This window comes from Olea europaea, chromosome 13 (assembly GCF_002742605.1).
Source record: "Olea europaea var. sylvestris chromosome 13, O_europaea_v1, whole genome shotgun sequence".
NCBI classification, from domain to species: domain Eukaryota; kingdom Viridiplantae; phylum Streptophyta; class Magnoliopsida; order Lamiales; family Oleaceae; genus Olea; species Olea europaea.
In genome coordinates, this window is record NC_036249.1 from 21,612,903 (window position 1) to 21,633,222 (window position 20,320).

The 20,320-nt window shown below is 35.4% G+C and overlaps 1 protein-coding gene across 5 annotated transcripts; it reads left to right on the top strand.

The window, feature by feature from the left end:
• The first annotated feature begins 348 nt into the window (after positions 1-348).
• Positions 349-19,844, top strand: LOC111407855 (protein phosphatase 2C and cyclic nucleotide-binding/kinase domain-containing protein). 5 transcript variants are annotated; one of them, XR_002705220.1, is made up of 17 exons: positions 364-493; positions 827-1,959; positions 5,362-5,493; positions 5,604-5,834; positions 5,935-6,060; positions 11,596-11,658; positions 11,794-11,939; positions 12,299-12,530; positions 12,606-12,919; positions 13,085-13,172; positions 13,248-13,314; positions 13,572-13,849; positions 13,934-13,999; positions 14,120-14,250; positions 17,086-17,239; positions 17,322-17,757; positions 19,299-19,844. XR_002705220.1 is itself a non-coding variant. In XM_023037540.1 (16 exons), the coding sequence occupies exons 2-16, from the start codon at positions 928-930 to the stop codon at positions 17,565-17,567; spliced, it is 3,306 nt and encodes a 1,101-aa protein (XP_022893308.1). In that variant the 5' UTR covers positions 349-443; positions 827-927; the 3' UTR covers positions 17,568-17,757. The 5 variants fall into 5 exon arrangements, 4 of the variants coding, with proteins under 4 accessions (XP_022893308.1, XP_022893312.1, XP_022893311.1 ...); XM_023037540.1 differs by lacking the exon at positions 19,299-19,844 and having other exon boundaries at positions 349-443; XM_023037543.1 differs by lacking the exon at positions 19,299-19,844 and having other exon boundaries at positions 11,857-11,939.
• The last annotated feature ends 476 nt before the right edge of the window (positions 19,845-20,320 follow it).

Genomic DNA, 20,320 nt, shown 5'->3' on the forward strand with positions numbered 1-20,320 from the left:
CGAGCTGAGCCGAGCAAAAAGCTCGGTCGAAAAATTAAGATTCGACTCGAGCTTTCGACTAGGACTTTATTGAGTCGAGCCGGGTCAAGCTCGATTTTTGGAATTTTTTTTTATACCTCTTGCTGCCTGTTTGGCAGCTAGCAGATTTTTTCCCCTTTTTTTTAATGCGGGCCGGCCCGGCTCAAGCTAACCCTAAAAAATGAGGCTCGGTGCCTTCGAGCCTCGAGCTGAACGGGCTCGAGCTTTTTCTGAGTCGAACTCGATTTCCATCCCTACCCCAGCCACCATATACCGGGGGCGCGTGGGTTACCCCCAAACATAAAAGGCCAATGGCGGCAGGGCCCAACCTTCCCTTCTACCCATGGTACTGTATCTGTTACGTCTTGAAATTGAACTCTCTTTACCTGTAGCATTAAACTTACAGTTTTTCCAATTTACGCCAGGTGCGCACTACACTCTCTCAGCTTCACTGAATTTTTTTCCCCTTAATTAGGTATGCTATTATCATTTTCTTTTCCGTTGTTGATATTGAGTTCAAGTATTGGGGTATGTATAAATTTGAAAAACCGCTTTCTTTTCTGTATAACTGTTTCTGTGAATTTTTAACTGTTAAATGCTGGCAAAAGTGAATCCACTGATTCTATCAGTTAAATGTGAGTTGAATTGAATTTTGAGTTTTATTGAATCTGAATTGGTGATTTCCTGTAAGTATTATTTTTTAAATGAGATTTCATTCGGTGCTTCGAATTGGATAAGATTTGAGGAGGATCTGAATTCTCTTGTATTTATCCCGATTTGTTTTAGATCCTCTAATATGATTTTGCAGCGGACCCCGGAAAACGAGCTGGTCCCAGCCACTCCTGAAGACCTGATGAATCATTTGAGAATTTTGGCATCCGTATTCATCTTATTTTGGTCTTTTGAGTAATGGGTTGCATTCATTCAAGAGCATGTATTGGTCAGTTATGTGTAACCCGAGATGCTGAGGTTAAACAAAGTGAAACTGTGAAAACAGCGGCTGAGATTGCAGTGTTCTCACCTGCTCAATCTGATGATGAAGGGGAAATTAGAGATCAAGTAAATCAGTTAGGTTCAACAAAGGATAATGAAGTGGGTATAACTCGGCTGTCCAGGGTGTCAGCCCAGTTTCTACCTCATGACAGTTCACGAACTGTAAAGGTTCCATCAGAGAGTTATGAACTATGCTACTCATTTCTGTCTCAGAGAGGTTACTACCCTGATGCCCTTGATAAGGCCAACCAGGACAGTTTTTGTATTCACTCTCCATTTGGGATGAGCCCAAATGATCATTTCTTTGGGGTTTTTGATGGACATGGGGAATTTGGAGCTCAATGCTCACAATTTGTAAAGCAGAAGTTATGTGAAAATTTGCTTAGGAACAGTCAATTTCAAACTGATGCAGTTGAAGCATGCCATTCTGCTTTTGTGATGACGAATTCACAGTTGCATGCTGATACAATAGATGATAGCATGAGTGGAACAACTGCAATTACAGTACTAGTTCGAGGTAGGATGCTTTATATTGCCAATTCAGGTGATTCGAGGGCTGTTGTAGGCGAGAAAAGAGGGGAGGACATTGTTGCTGTTGACCTATCAACTGATCATACTCCTTTCCGGGTTGATGAACTTGAACGTGTGAAGCTTTGTGGAGCTAGAGTTCTCACCTTGGATCAGATTGAAGGACTCAAGGACCCAGATGTACAGTGTTGGGGAACTGAAGAAGATGATGATGGTGATCCTCCCAGAATTTGGGTGCAAAATGGTATGTATCCAGGTACAGCTTTCACAAGAAGTATAGGTGATTCTATTGCTGAGACAATAGGTGTAGTTGCAAACCCAGAAATCGTTGTCTTGGAGCTTGCACCAAATCATCCTTTCTTTGTGATTGCTAGTGATGGTGTATTCGAGTTCCTTTCAAGCCAAACCGTGGTGGACATGGTAAAAATTTTCTTCACTGATTTTTGAAGTTTGCAGTTTAAAATTTCTACGTCATCGTAATTCTTGATATCCATGCTGATAATAATCCATTTTTAATTGCTACACTTTCCCATTTGTATGTTGAGAACTATATCTTAATATATAAACATGAGAAACTAAATTGAAAAAATATCTCTTAGAAACAATATGGCATCAGGGAAAAAATTGAAAGCTAAAAAAGAGAAGGAAGAGGGAAATAAGCAACTCGAAAACAAGACTTTAATTTGTTGAAGAAGATAGAAAACCTACTAAATAAAAGCAATGAAGTGTGTTTATATGACAGCCTAAACTTTGATATCTTTGTCTTGTTAGTCATTAGTAAGAATTTTGATTTTCTTGCCAAGAAAAACAGTCATTAATTAGCATACAGATCATTTGGCCAATAGGTTGACAATAAATTTGGAAAGACTAAGTACTTGGAAAAGAATTGAATATAATATCCTTAATCAGGCAGCCAAAATCTAGTTTATAAGGTCAGGGAATGTTACGGATTCACTTTAAATTTTCTTGTTGGGGATGACATGCGGTAAGGTGACATCACTTAATTTAAGATGAATAAGGAAACTTAAGCTATTCTTTTTCAGTTTTCAGATTGCTTGCTTTGCTTTGTAGATTACTTGAGTAGGGTATGGGTCTTGAGTGACGTACATGATCACTTTAAATGTAATTACCAGGGATGATGTATGGTAAGGTGACATCACTAAATTTAAGACGGATAAGGAATTTAAGTTATTCTATTCCGTTATCAATTCCTTGCTTTGCATCTACTTGGAGATGGGTATAGGTGTTGAGTGTAGTACAGGTTATAATGTGTAATTATCCAACACTTATAAGATATGTGAAAATGGTAAAATCTTAATATATTTCAACCTTTTGCTTAGTAGTTACAATTAAAGGTTTTTCAATGAAATGTCAAATTTCAAAATAGGCATCCTGTGTCATTTGTGATAGTTATATAACCAAGGAAGCATCATTCTTATTCCCTTTGAGTATTTAGGCAATGGACAAAAATGTAAACGTGTCCCATATTAATGTTTATATTTTCCATGTCCATTATAAAAAGAAGGATATATACAAAAGTTTGCAAATTTTCGTGGCACTTATCACAGTATAAATTTGGAAGAGATTGATTGAGAGAAGACTTACACTTGAAATGATGATTTCGCATTAATTTAGATTTACGTTGGGGAGACCGACATGAAAGCTATTTATTTATTACAAAAACTAATGGAACAATATAGGAAGGAGAAGAAAATTTGTTATATGCAAATAATTTATTTAGAAAGGCACGTGATTGGTTCCTATGCAACTATTTTGATTGGTTCTAAAGGAGTAACAATTGGTACATTATCTTTTACAATGATATGTGCAAGGGACAATGATACACCATGCAAAAGAGTGTTGCCGGTTCCCAACTACAATAAGGTTCATCAAACTTTTAGCCTGTTTTTGTTTTTATTGTTATGGATTGTCCAAGGACACACACATAGTCTAGCTAATTTTGAATGACTATAGATCTGTAGCTTTACCTACATATTTGTTTGTCCTAACTATGGATTGGCTAAGGACACATGACTGTTTCCCTGATGTATGCTTTTTCTAGATGATATTGTGTTAGTAGATGGGACTAAAGGTGGTATTATATCTAAATTAGCAATATTGGAAGACTATCTTCGGACAAATTTATCCGATTTTGGAGTGTATAATTTTTAATCAATGTAGAAGTACTTATCAACATAGGAGATCATGGAATACGTAAATTTGAGCATACTCGATTACCATCAGTCGTCTCTATTATTAACTGGGAAGGATATATTGAAGAAGATATTAATTTCAAAATTAAAGCTGGTTGGGTTAATTAGAGCAGACTTTCTGGGTTTTGCATGATCAATGGATTTCTATAAAGTTTAAGGTTTTATAAGACTACAATGGAGTATAGATGTTACGCTGAACTGAATGTTGGTAGAATGGAAACCAAATATGTCTATGTTGAGTGTGGTTGATATGAGAATGTTAAGATGAATTTATAGAAAAAAGTTAAAAGGTTCAATGAGAATAAACCATATTCATTAGTTGGTTGATGTATCATCCACTGGAAAAATTTTTGGGTGAAATAATTAACATGGTTTGGCCATTTCAAAGGCCATTAAATACACCGGTTGGAAAAGGTGATGTAACTATAACAAATCTGTTTCTTTGAGAACACTGGGATATGAAAAACTCTTGTAGCTTATTATTCCAAGAAGGGACAATGGAGAATGTATCTCCTCATTCATGGAAAGCGGTGAAAATGTAGAATTCAGTAAATAAAGACTGTCTGCTCTTTGCATACATTTCGTGTAATATGAGCCTCTCTTAAGATTGTGTATCAATATTGTGTGGATTTTTATCTCTACCAATATTCTGCCTTTACTTTTTCCTATGATTTTGACTGAGTAATAGCCAGGAAGGAAGAAGGGAAAATCTGACCAGTTAACTTTTTACGCACTCAAGCAAAATTTCATAATTGAAATATATTCCAAGATAGAGGAAAGAAGCACTTTTTCCCCTGAAAGAACTTTCATCTTAAAATTTTCTCTATGCTTTAAATCAGTCATTAAATAAGGAGCAGTAGGGATTATCACCTTATACTTCTGCTTCTCCTGTCCCTGAGGATTGAAAAGTCAGGGAGGATGGAAGAGAAGATGACCTCTCTCTCTCTCTACATTTTCACTTTTTAGAGGGGTTTCCGCTCTAAGGATCTGTTACGAATACTCTGTCTATTCTCTCTACAAGCAACATTCTCTCTCTGCGGTGAAAATGTAGAATTCAGTAAATAAAGACTGTCTGCTCTTTGCATACATTTTGTGTAATATGAGCCTCTCTTAAGATTGTGTATCAATATTGTGTGGATTTTTATCTCTACCAATATTCTGCCTTTACTTTTTCCTATGATTTTGACTGAGTAATAGCCAGGAAGGAAGAAGGGAAAATCTGTCCAGTTAACGTTTACGCACTCAAGCAAAATTTCATAATTGAAATATATTCCAAGATAGAGGAAAGAAGCACTTTTTCCCCTGAAAGAACTTTCATCTTAAAATTTTCTCTATGCTTTAAATCAGTCATTAAATAAGGAGCAGTAGGGATTATCACCTTATACTTCTGCTTCTCCTGTCCCTGAGGATTGAAAAGTCAGGGAGGATGGAAGAGAAGATGACCTCTCTCTCTCTCTCTACATTTTCACTTTTCAGAGGGGTTTCCGCTCTAAGGATCTGTTACGCATACTCTGTCTATTTTCTCTACAAGCAGCATTCTCTCTCTCTCTCTCTCTCTCTGTCTCCCCCCCATTTGATTACTAAAGCTTCTTTTTCTGATACTGCTCAGGTTGCAAAATACAAGGACCCCCGTGATGCATGTGCTGCAATTGTTGCTGAATCATATCGTCTTTGGCTTCAATATGAAACTCGTACTGATGACATTACTGTGATTGTTGTTCATGTAAATGGATTAAATGATGTAAGAAGGCTCCTTGATTTTCATATTCTCTATCTCATCAGGGCTATCTTTCTCCTTATTTTCCTTAGTTCTTTTAAGCTTTTAATTTTAGTTTTCATCTTCAATATCAGGCTGCACTCTATCGACCAACAAGTTCTTTTGCATTTACAAAACCTGCTTTGCCTCAAGTGGTTGAAGTATCCGGATCAGAGTGTCCATCGCATATGAGATGGAATTCTAGAAGCCATCATGCACGGCATGATATATCACGGTCTAGACTGCGGTCTATTGAAAGCTCTCTAGAGAATGGTCAAGCATGGGTTCCCCCTTCTCCAGCCCACAGAAAGACTTGGGAAGAAGAAGTAAACTTTCCTTGCTTCATTTATTTCTTTTACGCAAAGTTCTATATACGTGAAGGACAAATTATTAATGTTCAGCACATTCATAACCTATATGTGACAGGCTCGGATTGGACGGGCTTTGAACGATCATTTTCTTTTTAGAAAACTTACGGACTCCCAGTGTCATGCTTTGTTAGACTGCATGCAAAGAGTTGAGGTTCAAGCAGGAGACGTTGTAGTTGAACAGGTATTCTAAAAACTTTATTTTATTGGCTGGAATAATGGAAACTATTAGTTTTCTAGAACATGATTAAGACAAAACACAATTGGAGTTGTCCATAATAAGTTGTGTTATTGCATTGCTTGGAATATAATAAAAAGAATCTATTTAAGTGTATGCGCGCGCGCGCACACATATATATGTTAAGGATATAATCTCACAACAATTAAAGAATATAGACCAATTTACAAGGTCTTGAGCTATTCCTCTTAACAAAGTTAACCTTTTAAGATAGAATCCCAAGTCTTAACATGGTATCAGAGCCCATTAAGTTTCAACGAGCGATTTGATCCAATTAAGACTCAATAAATGAGCATATGGATTTCAAAATTGGTATTTTCAAATGAGCCACCATCTTTCGGGGGCATGTTAAGGGATATAATCTCACATCGATTAAAGATGAAAATATAGACCAACTTATAAGGTCTTGGGCTACTCTTCTTAACAAAGTTGACATTTTAAGATTGAACCCCAAGTCTTAATTGTTAAAGATAGGAAAATATTGTTTAGAATAATTTCCAATCGTGTAAGATTATTTTCCTTATTAGTTGATTGTGTAATTATTTCATTAACTTTCCTTTTGGGTTATTTCCTTTTATAATTATTTCCTTTTAGAGTTAGTTACAACCTTATAAATAGGGTCTTCTACATTGTAATATTGATAAGAGTTTATTTTATACAATTTATTCTTGACATGATATCAGAGCAGTTTAACTTCGTTGGTTAAACTAGTAAGCTTTTTTTTCCTCCAGCGAGGCCGCTCGTCCGGTCAATTTTCTTGTTCTCGTTCAGTCCTCTTGGCCAATTTTTTACTCATAAAATTTGTGTTTCCTCTTTATTTGCTTTTCTCAATGATCTTAAAACACTTCTCGCTGCTTTGGTTGGGCTACAATTTGTCATAGTGGTTGGATTTAATGGACGATGTATGGTCTGTGAGATTGAGGATTCATGTGGTTGCACGGGAATAGGTAGTGGAGGGCGGTGTTTGTGGAGATGAAGAGGTGGTGTAAGGAGAAGAAGATGAGTGTTGCAGTTGTGGGTTAGTGTGGATGTGAATGTTGTAATTTTGTGAAAATACCCTGATAAGACCAACCGAACTTACTAGAGCGACTTCGGATCCTAAAGAGAATGGTGAAGAGGGCACTTGCTATTACTATTGCTCTTGTCACCAGCGCATTGTTGAAACCAGACGAACTGCTGTTCATCTTCAGCGAGTCTTGGATTAGCTGGTAACGGGGAAGACAGTAAGAGGGAGCGAGTGCAACGAGGAAGGATGATTTTTGGCCAGGTTAGGGTTTGTATGTAATGCGTTTTGGGTTATGATTTGGATTTGAGTTGGGTTGCATTATATAAAATGTTTTGGGCTTTTATATTAATGGTTTAGTATTGATTGTTGGGCTATTGGGTAGTGGGCTTGCTTTATTATTTTTTTAACTAATGTGGGCTGCAAAATAGTGGAATTAAGTGGCTACTGCTGTGCTGGGCTAATTCGTGTCTTTGGTTAGAATGGTTTGCCTTTTGAAGAAAAGAAATCTTATCTAAAAACAATGGGGCGGAAGTATGAGCAAGAGTTTTTAGATGAATTTGATGATGAGGAATTTTCGATTGAGGCTCTTGAAAATGGTGGTAACCCCAGCTCAAGGTTGAGGACTTGAAACCTACAAAAGACAAGGCTGCTGCTGCTAAGACTAAAACTAAGAAATAAGAGGCCCCTGAATCTGATGTCGAAGAAGATGAAGATTGGGCCAAGTAATAGTGTAATTGGGTTGGGCTAGTGATGGGTTGTTGATTTGTTTATTAGGGTATATTAAGGTATTTTTGAGTTATGGGTATTATGGGCTTGTTGGGCTGATTTATTGTACTGTTGATTGTGGTTGTGTTTATTAGGGTGTTGGAGTAATTAGGCCCGTGGATACATTTGTGTTGTGTGGTTATAGATGGACTGGATTTATAGAATGGGTTTGATTTATGGGTTGTAGTTTGTGTAATAGGCTATTATTTTGTTTTTTTTCAGTTTTATGTTATTTGGGCTTTCCTTTGTTGGAGAGACATGGAAGTGTAGATCGTTGAGTTTTGGTTGCACGGGTCATGAGTTAGAGTTTTGGATTCTTAGAGGATAATCATCTTTGAATTTTTTGTTGTAGGCTGTTTGGTGTAGGCTACTTGGTGGGATTTCTTCCAACTACAGCATCCTGGTCAGTGATATATTGTTGGAATCTTGACCGGTGTATTGGCGTTAGAACTTTTGTCAGAACAAGAATTATGTGTTCGATTAAGTTTTCCCGACAGATAGAGCTCACTGTGTGTGTCGGCACACTTTGTGAATTTCTTTTGGAAATTCTTCTTGAGGAGTGAGTTCTCTGGAGTATCTTTAGAGTGGTTGAATCTTCGATTCTCTTTGGTCATAACTCAGCCTTTTAGGGGTGGGTTTCTTGTGGTTATTTATGGTTAATAGAATTTTTGTTAACGTGTGACTTCGGTGCATCAAGTGTGGTGCGAGTATTCGGCGTTTTAGTGATGATTTGTTAGCGTCTTCAGTTTCTGGTCGGACATTGATTCTTTGCCGAGAATCATATCGAGTTTTGAATCAGTTCTTGGGTTTGGAGTCGTTCTTGGTTGTTTCTGCACTATTTTGTTGTTCTTGGCATCTAGTCGTCACTAATTTTCATAGTTGGTTGCTCTGGTTTGGATTTCTTCTTCGTGGACACAAGCATTGTCATCGTTGCAGTTCAAGGTTGCAAATCGATGCTTATACCAGCATCAATTTGAGGGGTGGGTGTTGAAGATGGAAAATATTGTTTAGAATAATTTCCAATCGTGTATGATTATTTTCTTTATTAGTTGATTGTGTAATTATTACACAATCTTTCCTTTTAGGTTATTTCCTTTTTGGTTTATTTCCTTTTACAATTATTTCCTTTTAGAGTTAGTTACAACCCTATAACTAGGGTCTTCTATATTCTAATATTGATAAGAGTTTATTATATACAATTTACAATTTTCTTGACATTAACAATATATATTATTGTGTGTGTACACACTCACACACACATATATATAGACTTATATCTTAAAGAGGATAATGTATATTTAAGATAAATTCATTGCGTTTAGCCACCTCATCTAAAAATTAAAGATTTTAGATTAAGCCTTTGTTTGATTCCTATTATATTCAAAATACATTTTCTTTCTTCTTTTCAACCACACATTCTTCAACAAAATAATACTACACGTAAACTCAAAATTTTTCCTTATTGTTTAACAAAATATGTTTTATCAATCTACTATTTCAAAATACATTCTTGAATAAAAATCGGTCTCAAATAGGCTCTAAATGTTCCAATATAGGACCGGTGTAGGGAAAGGTCCTAGGTTCAAGTTTTATTGTCACACATTTAATGAAATTATACATGTTTTAGGATGTGATGAATAAACATGAACCCTGTCTATACATGAGGAGGCATGTTGAACGGTGAATCCCAAGTCGATTATGTATAAATATATTAACTAACATATAAGAGTTTGTGCTACTCTTTTTAACAAAGTTGACCTTTAAGATGAAATCGTGACAAACTTATTAAGAGCCTGTCTGATGTGAATTTTTAGTAAATAAAATTGATAGAAGTTAGTGGACCATGAAATGTTTAAAAAAGTAGCTACATCAACAGGCTTTATGCTTCTTCAAGCTTTCAGATTTCAAGATTTGTATTTTTAAATGAGCCACCATCTTGTAGGATATGGGTTGTTGGTCATATACGTGGCATAATTTGTAAATATGTTTGTAAACAACTACTTTCCTTAGTTAGATGTAGAAGTTGTAAATGGCTTAAAATCAGCCACAGATTAGGCCCAATTTAGCTTTTAATTAGCATTGTATTGAGAATTAATTCTCTATGTAAATGAACTCTCTAAAGGAGAGGTATCTAGCACAACTGACATGGTATTAGAGCCAGTTCCGTAGAATTTTTCTCGTTTTCTTAGTTGGGTTTTCTCACGGCGAGAGCCAGTCTTCTTGGGTTTTGGATTTTCGAGGAGGATCGTCTTTGAGTTTTTGGTGTAGGTTGTTTAGCGGGATATCTTTCAATTGTAGTATCTTGGCCAACGATATATTGCTGGATTTTTAGCCGGTGCATTGGCCGTTAGAGCTTTTGTTAGAACACGAGTTATGTGTTTAATTGAGTTCTCCTGACTGATAGAGCTAATTGTGTGAGGTTTGCACACTTTTTGAATTTCTTTTGAAAATCCTTCTTTGGATGGTGAGCTTTCTGGAGTTGCTCTTGCTGTTTCTACACTATTTGTTTGTTTTTAGTTCTCTCGTTGTCATTATTTTTCGTAGATGGTTGCCGTGATTTAGGTCTCTTCTTCGGGGGACGAGCATGGTCATCCTCAATAGTTCATGATTGCAAATTAATACTTTCACCAGCATCAATTTGAGGGGGAATATCAGTGATATTCTCGTCATGGCATGATTTGTAAATATGTCTGTAATTAATTGCTTTTCTTAGTTAGATATGTAAGTTGTTAATGGCCGATTAGCTGCTTTCCTTAGTTAGATATGTTAGCAGTAGATGGCTGAAAATCAGTCACAGATTAGGCCCAATTTAGCTTGTAATCAACATTGTATCGAGAATTGATTCTCTATATAAATGAACTCCCCAAAGGAAAGGTATCCAGCACAACTCACATGGGTAAATTCTACATCAATTAAATATAAAATGGTCTACTCTTTTAACAAGCTGACATTTTTAGATAGAACTCTAAGTTTTAATATGGTATCAGAGCTTACTAAACTCAAGCAAGCAATTTAATCCATCTAAAGCTCAAACGAGCATTTGAATATCACTCAAACGATCCACCATCTTGCGGGAGCATGTAAAGGCTTAATCCTCGTCGGTCAAGTAGAAATACTAATCAACATATAAGTGTTTGGGCTATTCTTAACTAGATTGACATTTTAAGATGGTGCTTCAAGTCTCAATACATTCTTTGCATCATTGCCTATAATATGCTCTTCTGCAGAAAGGACTCCAGAAACTACGATTCTTTGTGCACTTTTTAAATGTATTGTATAGAGTTGCACTATATAAATAAGCATCAGCTTCAGGCATGGATGGCTATATTATAATAAATGATGAACCAGATTGAAGGATATGTGGACTGGATTTTATGTAAAACTCTCTGATTCTGAAATTTGAGATATAAATCTCCTATCTTCTAAGTTGGAGATCATCACTTAATGTTGGTCCATTTTGTAAGCAATAGCTTTTGTTTCAAATATGGTAGACATAACTAAAAGTAAAATGCCCGTGCTTGTAGCTTTCATACTTAGAGATTAGTAACACTTATCTCAATAAGGGCCTGTCTCCTTACAAAATGTCTCTTTCTCTTGCATCATATTCATTATGATAGATGAATTCTACATGCCTCTGTCAAGTCTTGGATTTTCAGCCTGCATGCCAATATAAGTCTGTTGCTGTAAGCGTAATTATTCGTATTTGGTAGGGTGGAGAAGGTGAATGTTTCTACATTGTTGGCAATGGAGAATTTGAGGTCTTCGCTACGCAGGTGCTAATACTTTTTTTTTTTTTTTTGTCCTGAAGATATCACAGATCTAGATTTATTTCACCTTAATCTATGTATGACAGAGGGCATGTCAGTGACATCATGAAAATAAAACTAACCTTTCAATTGAAATATCAGGCTCAATTGATTTCATTTCCAGTATCTAATATGCCATCTCTGACTTGGAGCATATTATGTCAGGAAGAGAAAATTGGAGAAGTGCCTAGGGTTCTACAACGTTATACAGCTGAAAAGTTATCTTCCTTTGGGGAGCTGGCACTGATGTGAGCTATCTACAATTTCTTGTTGCTTGCCTAATTAGATTCTAGATGTTAGTTAGAGCTAGCACGGGTGTTGCAAATGTTTGATGAATACGTTTAAATGAAATATGATCATATAGAGATGAAGGAAATAAGGTCTTTCTTCTGTCGTTTAACAGAATAATCTGTAGTTAGAAGTTGAAAAGTTGTGACATTTCCAAGTCACTAACTTTTATATTTATTTTCTGGAGACACGATTCATTGATGAGATATATCAGGCCCTCTTTTGCTGGCTATTGATGCCAAATATGGATGGTATTATAGTTTATAGCAGATTTGATCTCAACATCTATGTTTTCAGGTTTTCAATTTCTTACCTGCAGGTCTAATAAACCCCTTCAAGCTTCTGTCAGAGCAGTGACTAATGGAACTCTTTGGGCACTTAAAAGAGAGGATTTTAGAGGAATCCTCATGACTGAGTTTTCTAATTTGTCGTTATTGAAGTTACTTCGATCGGTAGATATTCTTTCAAGGTTGCCAATTTTACAGCTGAGTCATATTGCAGATTCACTTTCACAATTGTCTTTTTCTGATGGGCAGACAATTGTTGATAAGGTATATTTTGTTTCTAAATTCGAATGTCTTTTTCAGTTCCTTCTCTTTCATTTTCTTTTGACCATTCGTCTGCAGAGTGAGGATCTTCTGGGAATGTATATCATCCAGAAGGGTGTGGTGAAAATTACTTGTGACGTAGATTCAGCAAAAAATGTAAATGCACCTAGTATTATACCTCCATCTGACAATCACTATGATGATATAACCAACGAGAGTCTCTCTGTGGAGAAGACTGAGGGGAGCTATTTTGGAGAATGGAAACTTCTTGGTGAAGATATTTCTCCCTTTAGAGTTGTCGCTGTGGGCGATGTCGTATGCTCTGTCTTAACAAGGGAAAAGTTTGATGCAGTTGTTGGCCCTCTGGCAAGGTCTTCGCAGGATGATCAAAAGTATGCCTTAAGTTTCTGTATTTTAATAAAATAATCATTGGCTATCTATAGATATCTGGTTTATATAATGCAATCTGGAACTTAAGAGATATCGATTGACCTTGTTCAACTTTAAATTTTTCGTTTTTGTTACCTCGACCTGATTTGGCTGTTAAATTTGATTAGGTCAAAGGACTACTCTACTAGTTTCTTCTTGGAATCTAACAAAAAATTGGACAATTTATCTATTGAGAAGGTCCAGCTCGTTGATTTGGTAAGCACATTATCCTTTTCCAGATATGTTTTAAACTTTTATGCAAAAAAATAACTCTGTAGTAATTTCGTCAAGGAGTGGAGAACGTGTTTGTATTCTACGGACTGCTGTGAGATTGGCCTTGTAAGTTTGAGAGACACAGGTTGGTCTTCTGCAGTACACTGTTCAAGTTATAATTTTCATAATTTATCATTTTCAACTGGTGCTAGGCACTGCCACCAAACACTTCATGGAGGTGCTCTTTAAGGGTGATTTACCTTGTGCGGTTGGTTTATAATAATTTATCAGGATAGAAGGAGGGCCATGGATGTCGGATTCAATAATGTAATTAAGGGAATTTATTTTTACGATATTACACTCCACTGTGGTCATTTTCCTTCTTTTTCTTGTCATCTGCAGAAAATTTTCTGAGCTTGAAGAGGTTTTCTAAACAGAAGGTTAAAAAACTTGGAAAAGAAGCGCAAGTCCTGAAAGAAAAGTATCTGATGACGAATATAAACCCGTCTGCTAGTGTTCCTCGAATTATATGCACTTCTGCTGACTATACACATGCTGGCATACTTCTAGATACGCGTATTGCTTGCTCTTTGACCTCAATAATTTACAAGGCACTTGATGAACCATCTGCACGGTTCATTGCGGCCTCTGTTGTTATTGCCCTGGAAAATTTGCACAAGGTAGCTTTTTGCGAGATCGACTTCAATTTTCTATGTGCCATTGATTTTTAAATCGCTATTCAATATTTTTTTCATTATTTTCAGAATGGCATTCTCTATCGAGGCGTGACCCCTGATGTTCTAATGTTAGATCAGGCAGGATATATAAAGGTTATAGAATTTTTGTTTCTGCATTCAGCAGTGTTTTGTTTTTCTGTGTGTGCCTAAACACACAAACAGCCAGAATTCTGAATAGTCAGTTAATTGATGATTTGCTTCTTAATACTGTAGCTAGTGGACTTCAGGTTCGGGAAGAAGTTTTCTGATGATTGTGGTGAGAGAACATACACCATATGTGGTATGGCAGATACTTTGGCCCCAGAAATTATCCAAGGGAAAGGCCATGGTTTTCCAGCTGACTGGTATTCCACCTTAATTTACTTGCATGTTTTAAGTTACAAGGTTTTCCAGGTAGCCAGGTGCTTTATCAACTGTTCACAAAAATATGTAGAAAATTATTTAAAAAAAAAGAAGCGACAAGCTATCTTTTTTCTGTTGACTGGGAAATAAAGTTGACTGCATGGTGCATTGGAAAGCAATATTGAAAAATCAAAAACTAACTACTAAAGCATTCCAGGGATACATAAAATAGCTACTCTTTAAACGTTTTAAATTGATAGTATGGAACTGCAAACCCATTGTTGACTATGGGATTTATATAAAGAGGAATACTATAATATGCTAGACAGTGCTGTATTAATTACCACTCAGATAGACATGTTTACCTCCTTTGAGCTTAAAATATTCCTAAGTTGGTCACTTCTTTATCTACCCATGATTCATGTGGGATTTCAGTAGGAAATTGTTTCGGGAAGTTCAGAAGGTTAGTTTGTTGGAGGAAGGGGCAGTCTCTTAGATAGAAGTGTAAATAACCTATAAGAAGAGGCTTGGCCCTCCATGAACGTTGCGTAATTACTGTGAGATGGAATCTTTCGTTAGTACACTAGGATATAACTGGCCGATGAAACTTGAATGCTATATTCAATTTCAGCTGTCGTAGTCTGTAGACGGCCTATTCTTACTTTTGGATATTACAATTTAAAAGTAGTACTAGATCATCATCTCATCTTCACCACCACCACCTCATTGTGGCTATTACCTCAACAAACACTAGTAGTTATGACTACTTAATTAGGGACACAACCGGTTCAACTTTATTGGAGCAACCCAAAAATATTATCTTCTTCAGGCTCTTGAGGGTCAAAAATTCAAAATGGCCATTGAACTTTGCACAATTTTTTCCATAGGCCATTAAACTTTAATAGTTTTTCTGATGGTCACCGAACTTATCAAATCATTATCCCTTTGGCCATTAAACTTTAGAAGTTTCTTGGATGGTCACCGATATCAAAGCGTTATTCCATTGGTCATTTAAACTATAAAAATTTTCCGGATGGCATGTTGTTGTTATTTGATGACAAATCAATTAAAAATGCGCTTATAAACAATACAAGTAATGGGAAAGAGCAATAAAAAATAATATTAAGTAAAAATACATGCAAACAAGAGAAAGCATGCAAAAGTTAAAATTCAATCGCATTTTTTATAGGCGCCTTTAATTGATAGAAGATGTTTTAGGTTGATTTATTGTCAACTAACAATAATAATGTGCCATATTAGTGTTTTTGATTGTCACACCACCGAGTCTATCGAATTTTTTACCGGTGAGTTATGAAATAATTTACGGGATAACGATTTGATAATTTTGGTGACCACAAGAAAAGCTTTTAAGGTTTAATGGTCAATGAGATAACAATTTGATAAGTTCGATGATCATCCAAAAATATTTAGTTTAATGGCTAATGGGATAGCAATTTAGCCCCTGTTTAGCCCTCTTTTTCTTTCAATTTTTTCTTCTCACTCTTAATTTTAACCATACAATCTTCTATAAAATAATATTACACTTAAAATGAAAGTTTTTCCTATTTTTCCGACCACATATTTTCCAAATAAAAAAAATACTATTCCATACATTAAAAATTGAAAGAAAAGGGGCCAAATGGAAGCTTAATAAGTTGTATGACCATACAAATTTTTTTAAAGTTAATAGCCAATGAAAAATATTGTGCGAAGTTCAATGACCATTTGGATTTTTAATCCAGAACTTGATATTTATTTTATTTTTTAGGTACAGTAAAACCTCAATAAATGAAGTTTGATAAAATAATAATCTCGCTTAAAAAATAAAATCCTTTGGTCTCGACTTGGGCCAATGTACTATTTTAATAACCCCACTAAATGCATAAGATAATATTTGTTTTAGATACCTATGAGCCCAACGAATATGTGAAATAATAACAGGTTAAATTCATAAAAATTCATAGTAATACAAATTAACAAACTTTTACTTTGATTTTTTTTTTTTTTTTTTTTTTTTTATTTTGGCCTTTTTTTTTCAATTCGGCCTCTTTTTGATGTATATTAAACTTCGAAGCCAATGCATTTATATTAATGTTTCTTCTTTAATGTATGTATGTGTGTGCCTTTTTATGTGTTTACAATTGAATTTTGAATTTCAACACACTCAATGTTTAAAAATAAAAAATAAAAAAATTCCTACATGTATTATAGTAAAATATAATAGAAGTTATAGAAATATAAAATACTTTATAAATTAATAAATATTCATTTATCGATAAGATCATAAATTATTCATTTATCAAAAAATTAATAACCCCTCTAAAATTATAATTTTTCTTGGTCCCAATATTATTATTTTATAAAGGTTTTACTGTATTAGGGGGGGATGAATCATCATTAGTTTGGATGTTTCTCACTGTTATCATCTAGTTTGGGTTGATATTTGCTTGTATCATCAGCTTATTCAAAGTTGTTGAATTAATTCTTTCAGTTTCACTTACACTTCCAATAATCACGAATACAATTCAAATTTATACCAACTAGAGAAGTCCACGCATGAAATTCACGTGAGAAATTTGCTTTTTATTTATTTCACATATAAAATTTGTGTCATTTCATGTACTTACATGTTATTTCTGTATTTTTCTTCAATTTCCTACATGTTCTTTTTGTTATGTGAATTTCACATTATTTAAAGATGACTTCCATGTGCCTGTGTTATATATGAACGATGCTTGACTGTTAATACTATTTCCCTTCGACTATCCAATTATTTTTGCGTTTGTAGGCAGTTTCTTTTATACTCTGCCGTATAAATTTTTCTTCCCTCTAACTAGGTGGGCACTTGGAGCTTTGATCTACTTCATGCTATACAGTGAAATGCCTTTTGGTTCTTGGAGAGAAAGTGAGCTCACGTTTGCTAGAATTGTGAAAGGACAGCTAACCCTCCCACAAACTTTCAGCCTTAAAGCTGTTGATCTCATTACTAAGGTGGAATTGAAGTATCGAGTTATTTTTTATTTTTATTAATTTATTGAGTAACTACTCTATTTTAACTCCTCGTATCATCCAGTTATTAGACGTTGATGAAAGCACTAGACTTGGAAGTCAAGGCATTGACACTATTAAAAGTCATCCATGGTTCGACGATATTGATTGGAAAGCTTTAGCAGACAATACTTCTCCTGTTCCCCATGAGATTATCTCGCGTTTAAATCAATACCTGGAAAGTCACCCTGAAGATGCAGCACCTTTGTTGAATTCTCCATTACGAGAGGTGGAAGAACTTAACACCCCAGAATGGCTTGAAGACTGGTAGAACAGTTTAATTGGCTTATCGCCTCTTGTTCCCTCTACAACTGCATTTTTTCCCTCTTCAGTCTACTGGTGGGCTATTTACCATAATGATCCATGACTACCCCTGTTGGAATGAAGAGGCACATTGTTATATATCCTGTACATGATTTATCTGTAGCCATGGAGTAGTACCACTTCTGCAGCTTATAGAGGTCAGTCAGTATATTTATTTATTGTAAAATGTGACGTTTTGTGAATATATAAAATGAACGAGCACTTTCTTTTGTTTCTCCTTGATCCCTCCGAATCATTAGTAAAGTTTTGCCTGTGTAACACATTTGCTACTAATCATTTTTACTAGACAATCTAAACTAGTTACATGTCCACATCTGATGCAGTTTATTTCAATATTTTGACATTTTCAAAGTTGCTGGAACATTAATAGCTGATCCATTTCTATTGAACAGAAATTTTTGAAATTCTCATATGAAGTGTTTTAATGGTTTGGTTTTGTGCTGATGATTCTACTAAATAAATTGTTCCTCCATTGTGGTGGCATGGATCCTTGTGGAGTTGGGCTTCTTGTTTTTGGCTAGTGGTAGTAGCTCACTATTAGCCCCTTGACCCTGAGATGAGCAAAGGCTATGGCACGGGTGCTCTTTTACTCCATGCCATGATGCTAAAAGATTCACCTGTTAGATGGAGTAGTCTAATTCTTTATAAATCCTCCATCTATCTAATTTCTAATATATGTGGAAATTATTTGTGCTTTCTCAACAATCCTCCTTTCCAATGAAGTATTCATGTCATTTTTTAACCTCTCTTCAAGAGAGAGTCTATCAATCTCTCTTCCTAATATCAAGAAGAATCACATGCTCTATTAATTCCAACTTCAAGGGCTGCAACCTTACGTGGACACACCTGCTTAGGAGCCAATAAGGGATTTTCCCATCCATCACGATCCAAATGAGGTCACCACCACCTTCATTTCATAATTGGGGATTTGTCTTGTGCTTTCAGAGAACTAAGTTTGGAGCCTAATTCTAATATCACATGTGAAGTAGCTCAGTCCACATATCTAGGCACAAGAACTCAAGTAGCAATGATAGAAGTGATTGAGGGTGAACTAACTCAAATAGCAGTTTTCCTCTAACTGGGAGGCAGTTAAACTAACTCAAATATCATTTGGGGGTACCATTCTTCAAGTTTGCAACCACGACATCAGTGTCCATAGAAGCAATATCGGAAGTTGAGCTCTAAGGAATACCATAGCCTAATCACAACACTTACTGCATTATGGTGCAATTTCTACTGCAGCAAATAAGCGGGGGGAAGTAGAAATAAAAACAATAATGTAGGGTTGGATGCAGTTATCAAACTCGGCCGTGAGGTTGACACGGAAAAACGATCAGGTCATTAGTTGAATTAGTGGGTCAATGTTGAATTTTAATTTAAATAAAATATCTTTATAAAACAAAAAATGATGTTTTTAACTCCTTAATATCCTATTTTATTTACAATTATAATTTTTTTGTAGAATTTACCTTCATATATGCTTAGGTCTATAAATATGTTTATTGCACTAGTGATTTCAAGCGTAATTCTCCTCATTACAGACCAGGGTTTGAACTTATGCAACACAATTAAATTTTGTTTCAAAGCTATATTCAATAGTCTTAGTCTTGCCATATTTTCTGTTGGATTGGTTCATATAACCCGGTTCCAGTAAACTAACTCCGTTCGTTTCTGATAGGCTTTGACTGGGTTAGCCAATTCTTGATCGGGTTCTTAGAAATCTTGTCCAGCAGCAGCCTGGATCGATTCGAGTTCCAGTTCAGACCTGTTGATCCTGTCTGGTTCTTATAAATATGGTAGGATGTAAGGTATCCATATTGGAAGTATTGTAATTACATACCATTGACTCGAGCTAAGCTTGCAAGAACCAAATGAAGTATGTCCGGACCATGATCATGACCCTACCTTGGTTGATCAAACAAATGTGGTACATATAAATTTATAAATCTTATCCTAGTAGATTCAGTGCATGCAGACATGGACTTATCGTTCTTCAATAATATTGTGGTACACAGTATCAGTGTAGTTTTTTTACACTAACAAAACATGACTTGAAATACAATGCGATACGCAATGTATAGAGAAAATATTGGGTCTGCTTCCCTCTGGTACTTTTTTTGCTAGAGAATATTGAGTGCATATTTTCAAATTTTACATTCAAGGAACTCAACCCATCTAACTTTGTATAATTATATTCGTGTACTTGGGGATCTGTTCTTTCTAATCTTCTGTTCCTTCGTTCTTTTCTTATGTTTTGTTTTTCTCTCTCTTTGAATTGCTACTCTCTCTCTATCTACTGGTTTTATCGTGTGTACTTATGGTTGGTTTTGTTGTAATATTTGCTGTCGTACGCCTATCGATTTCTAGAATATCAAATTTCTCCTTTCAACAAGCCTGAAACACTTGCTCTTCGTGAACATGTCCGAGATGATCAATAATTGAACACGGGTTTTAACCACGAAAAAATTGAAATAAATAATAATTTCAGCCCATCGAATTCACAATGTGTCCGTGATACGAATTTGCTCCCTTTTACGGTGTTTTAAGGCAAACGGTAAGCGTCTTCCAAAATAGAATGCATTTTCTATTGAGTTTGCGATCAAAATTTATCTGGAGTTTGCGCGGTTTGGTATATTAAACCTTGAAGACATCTAAATAGGGTCCATGGAGAAAAAATGGATTAACAGCGCTAGCTTACTG

Excerpts from the sequence above, each read along its gene's own strand:
- LOC111407855 (XM_023037540.1), top strand. The coding sequence starts at position 928 with ATGGGTTGCATTCATTCAAGAGCATGTATTGGTCAGTTATGTGTAACC. Across the intron at positions 6,061-11,595 it reads GAGACGTTGTAGTTGAACAG|GGTGGAGAAGGTGAATGTTT; the intron begins GTATTCTAAAAA and ends CGTATTTGGTAG. Across the intron at positions 14,251-17,085 it reads CATGGTTTTCCAGCTGACTG|GTGGGCACTTGGAGCTTTGA; the intron begins GTATTCCACCTT and ends CCCTCTAACTAG.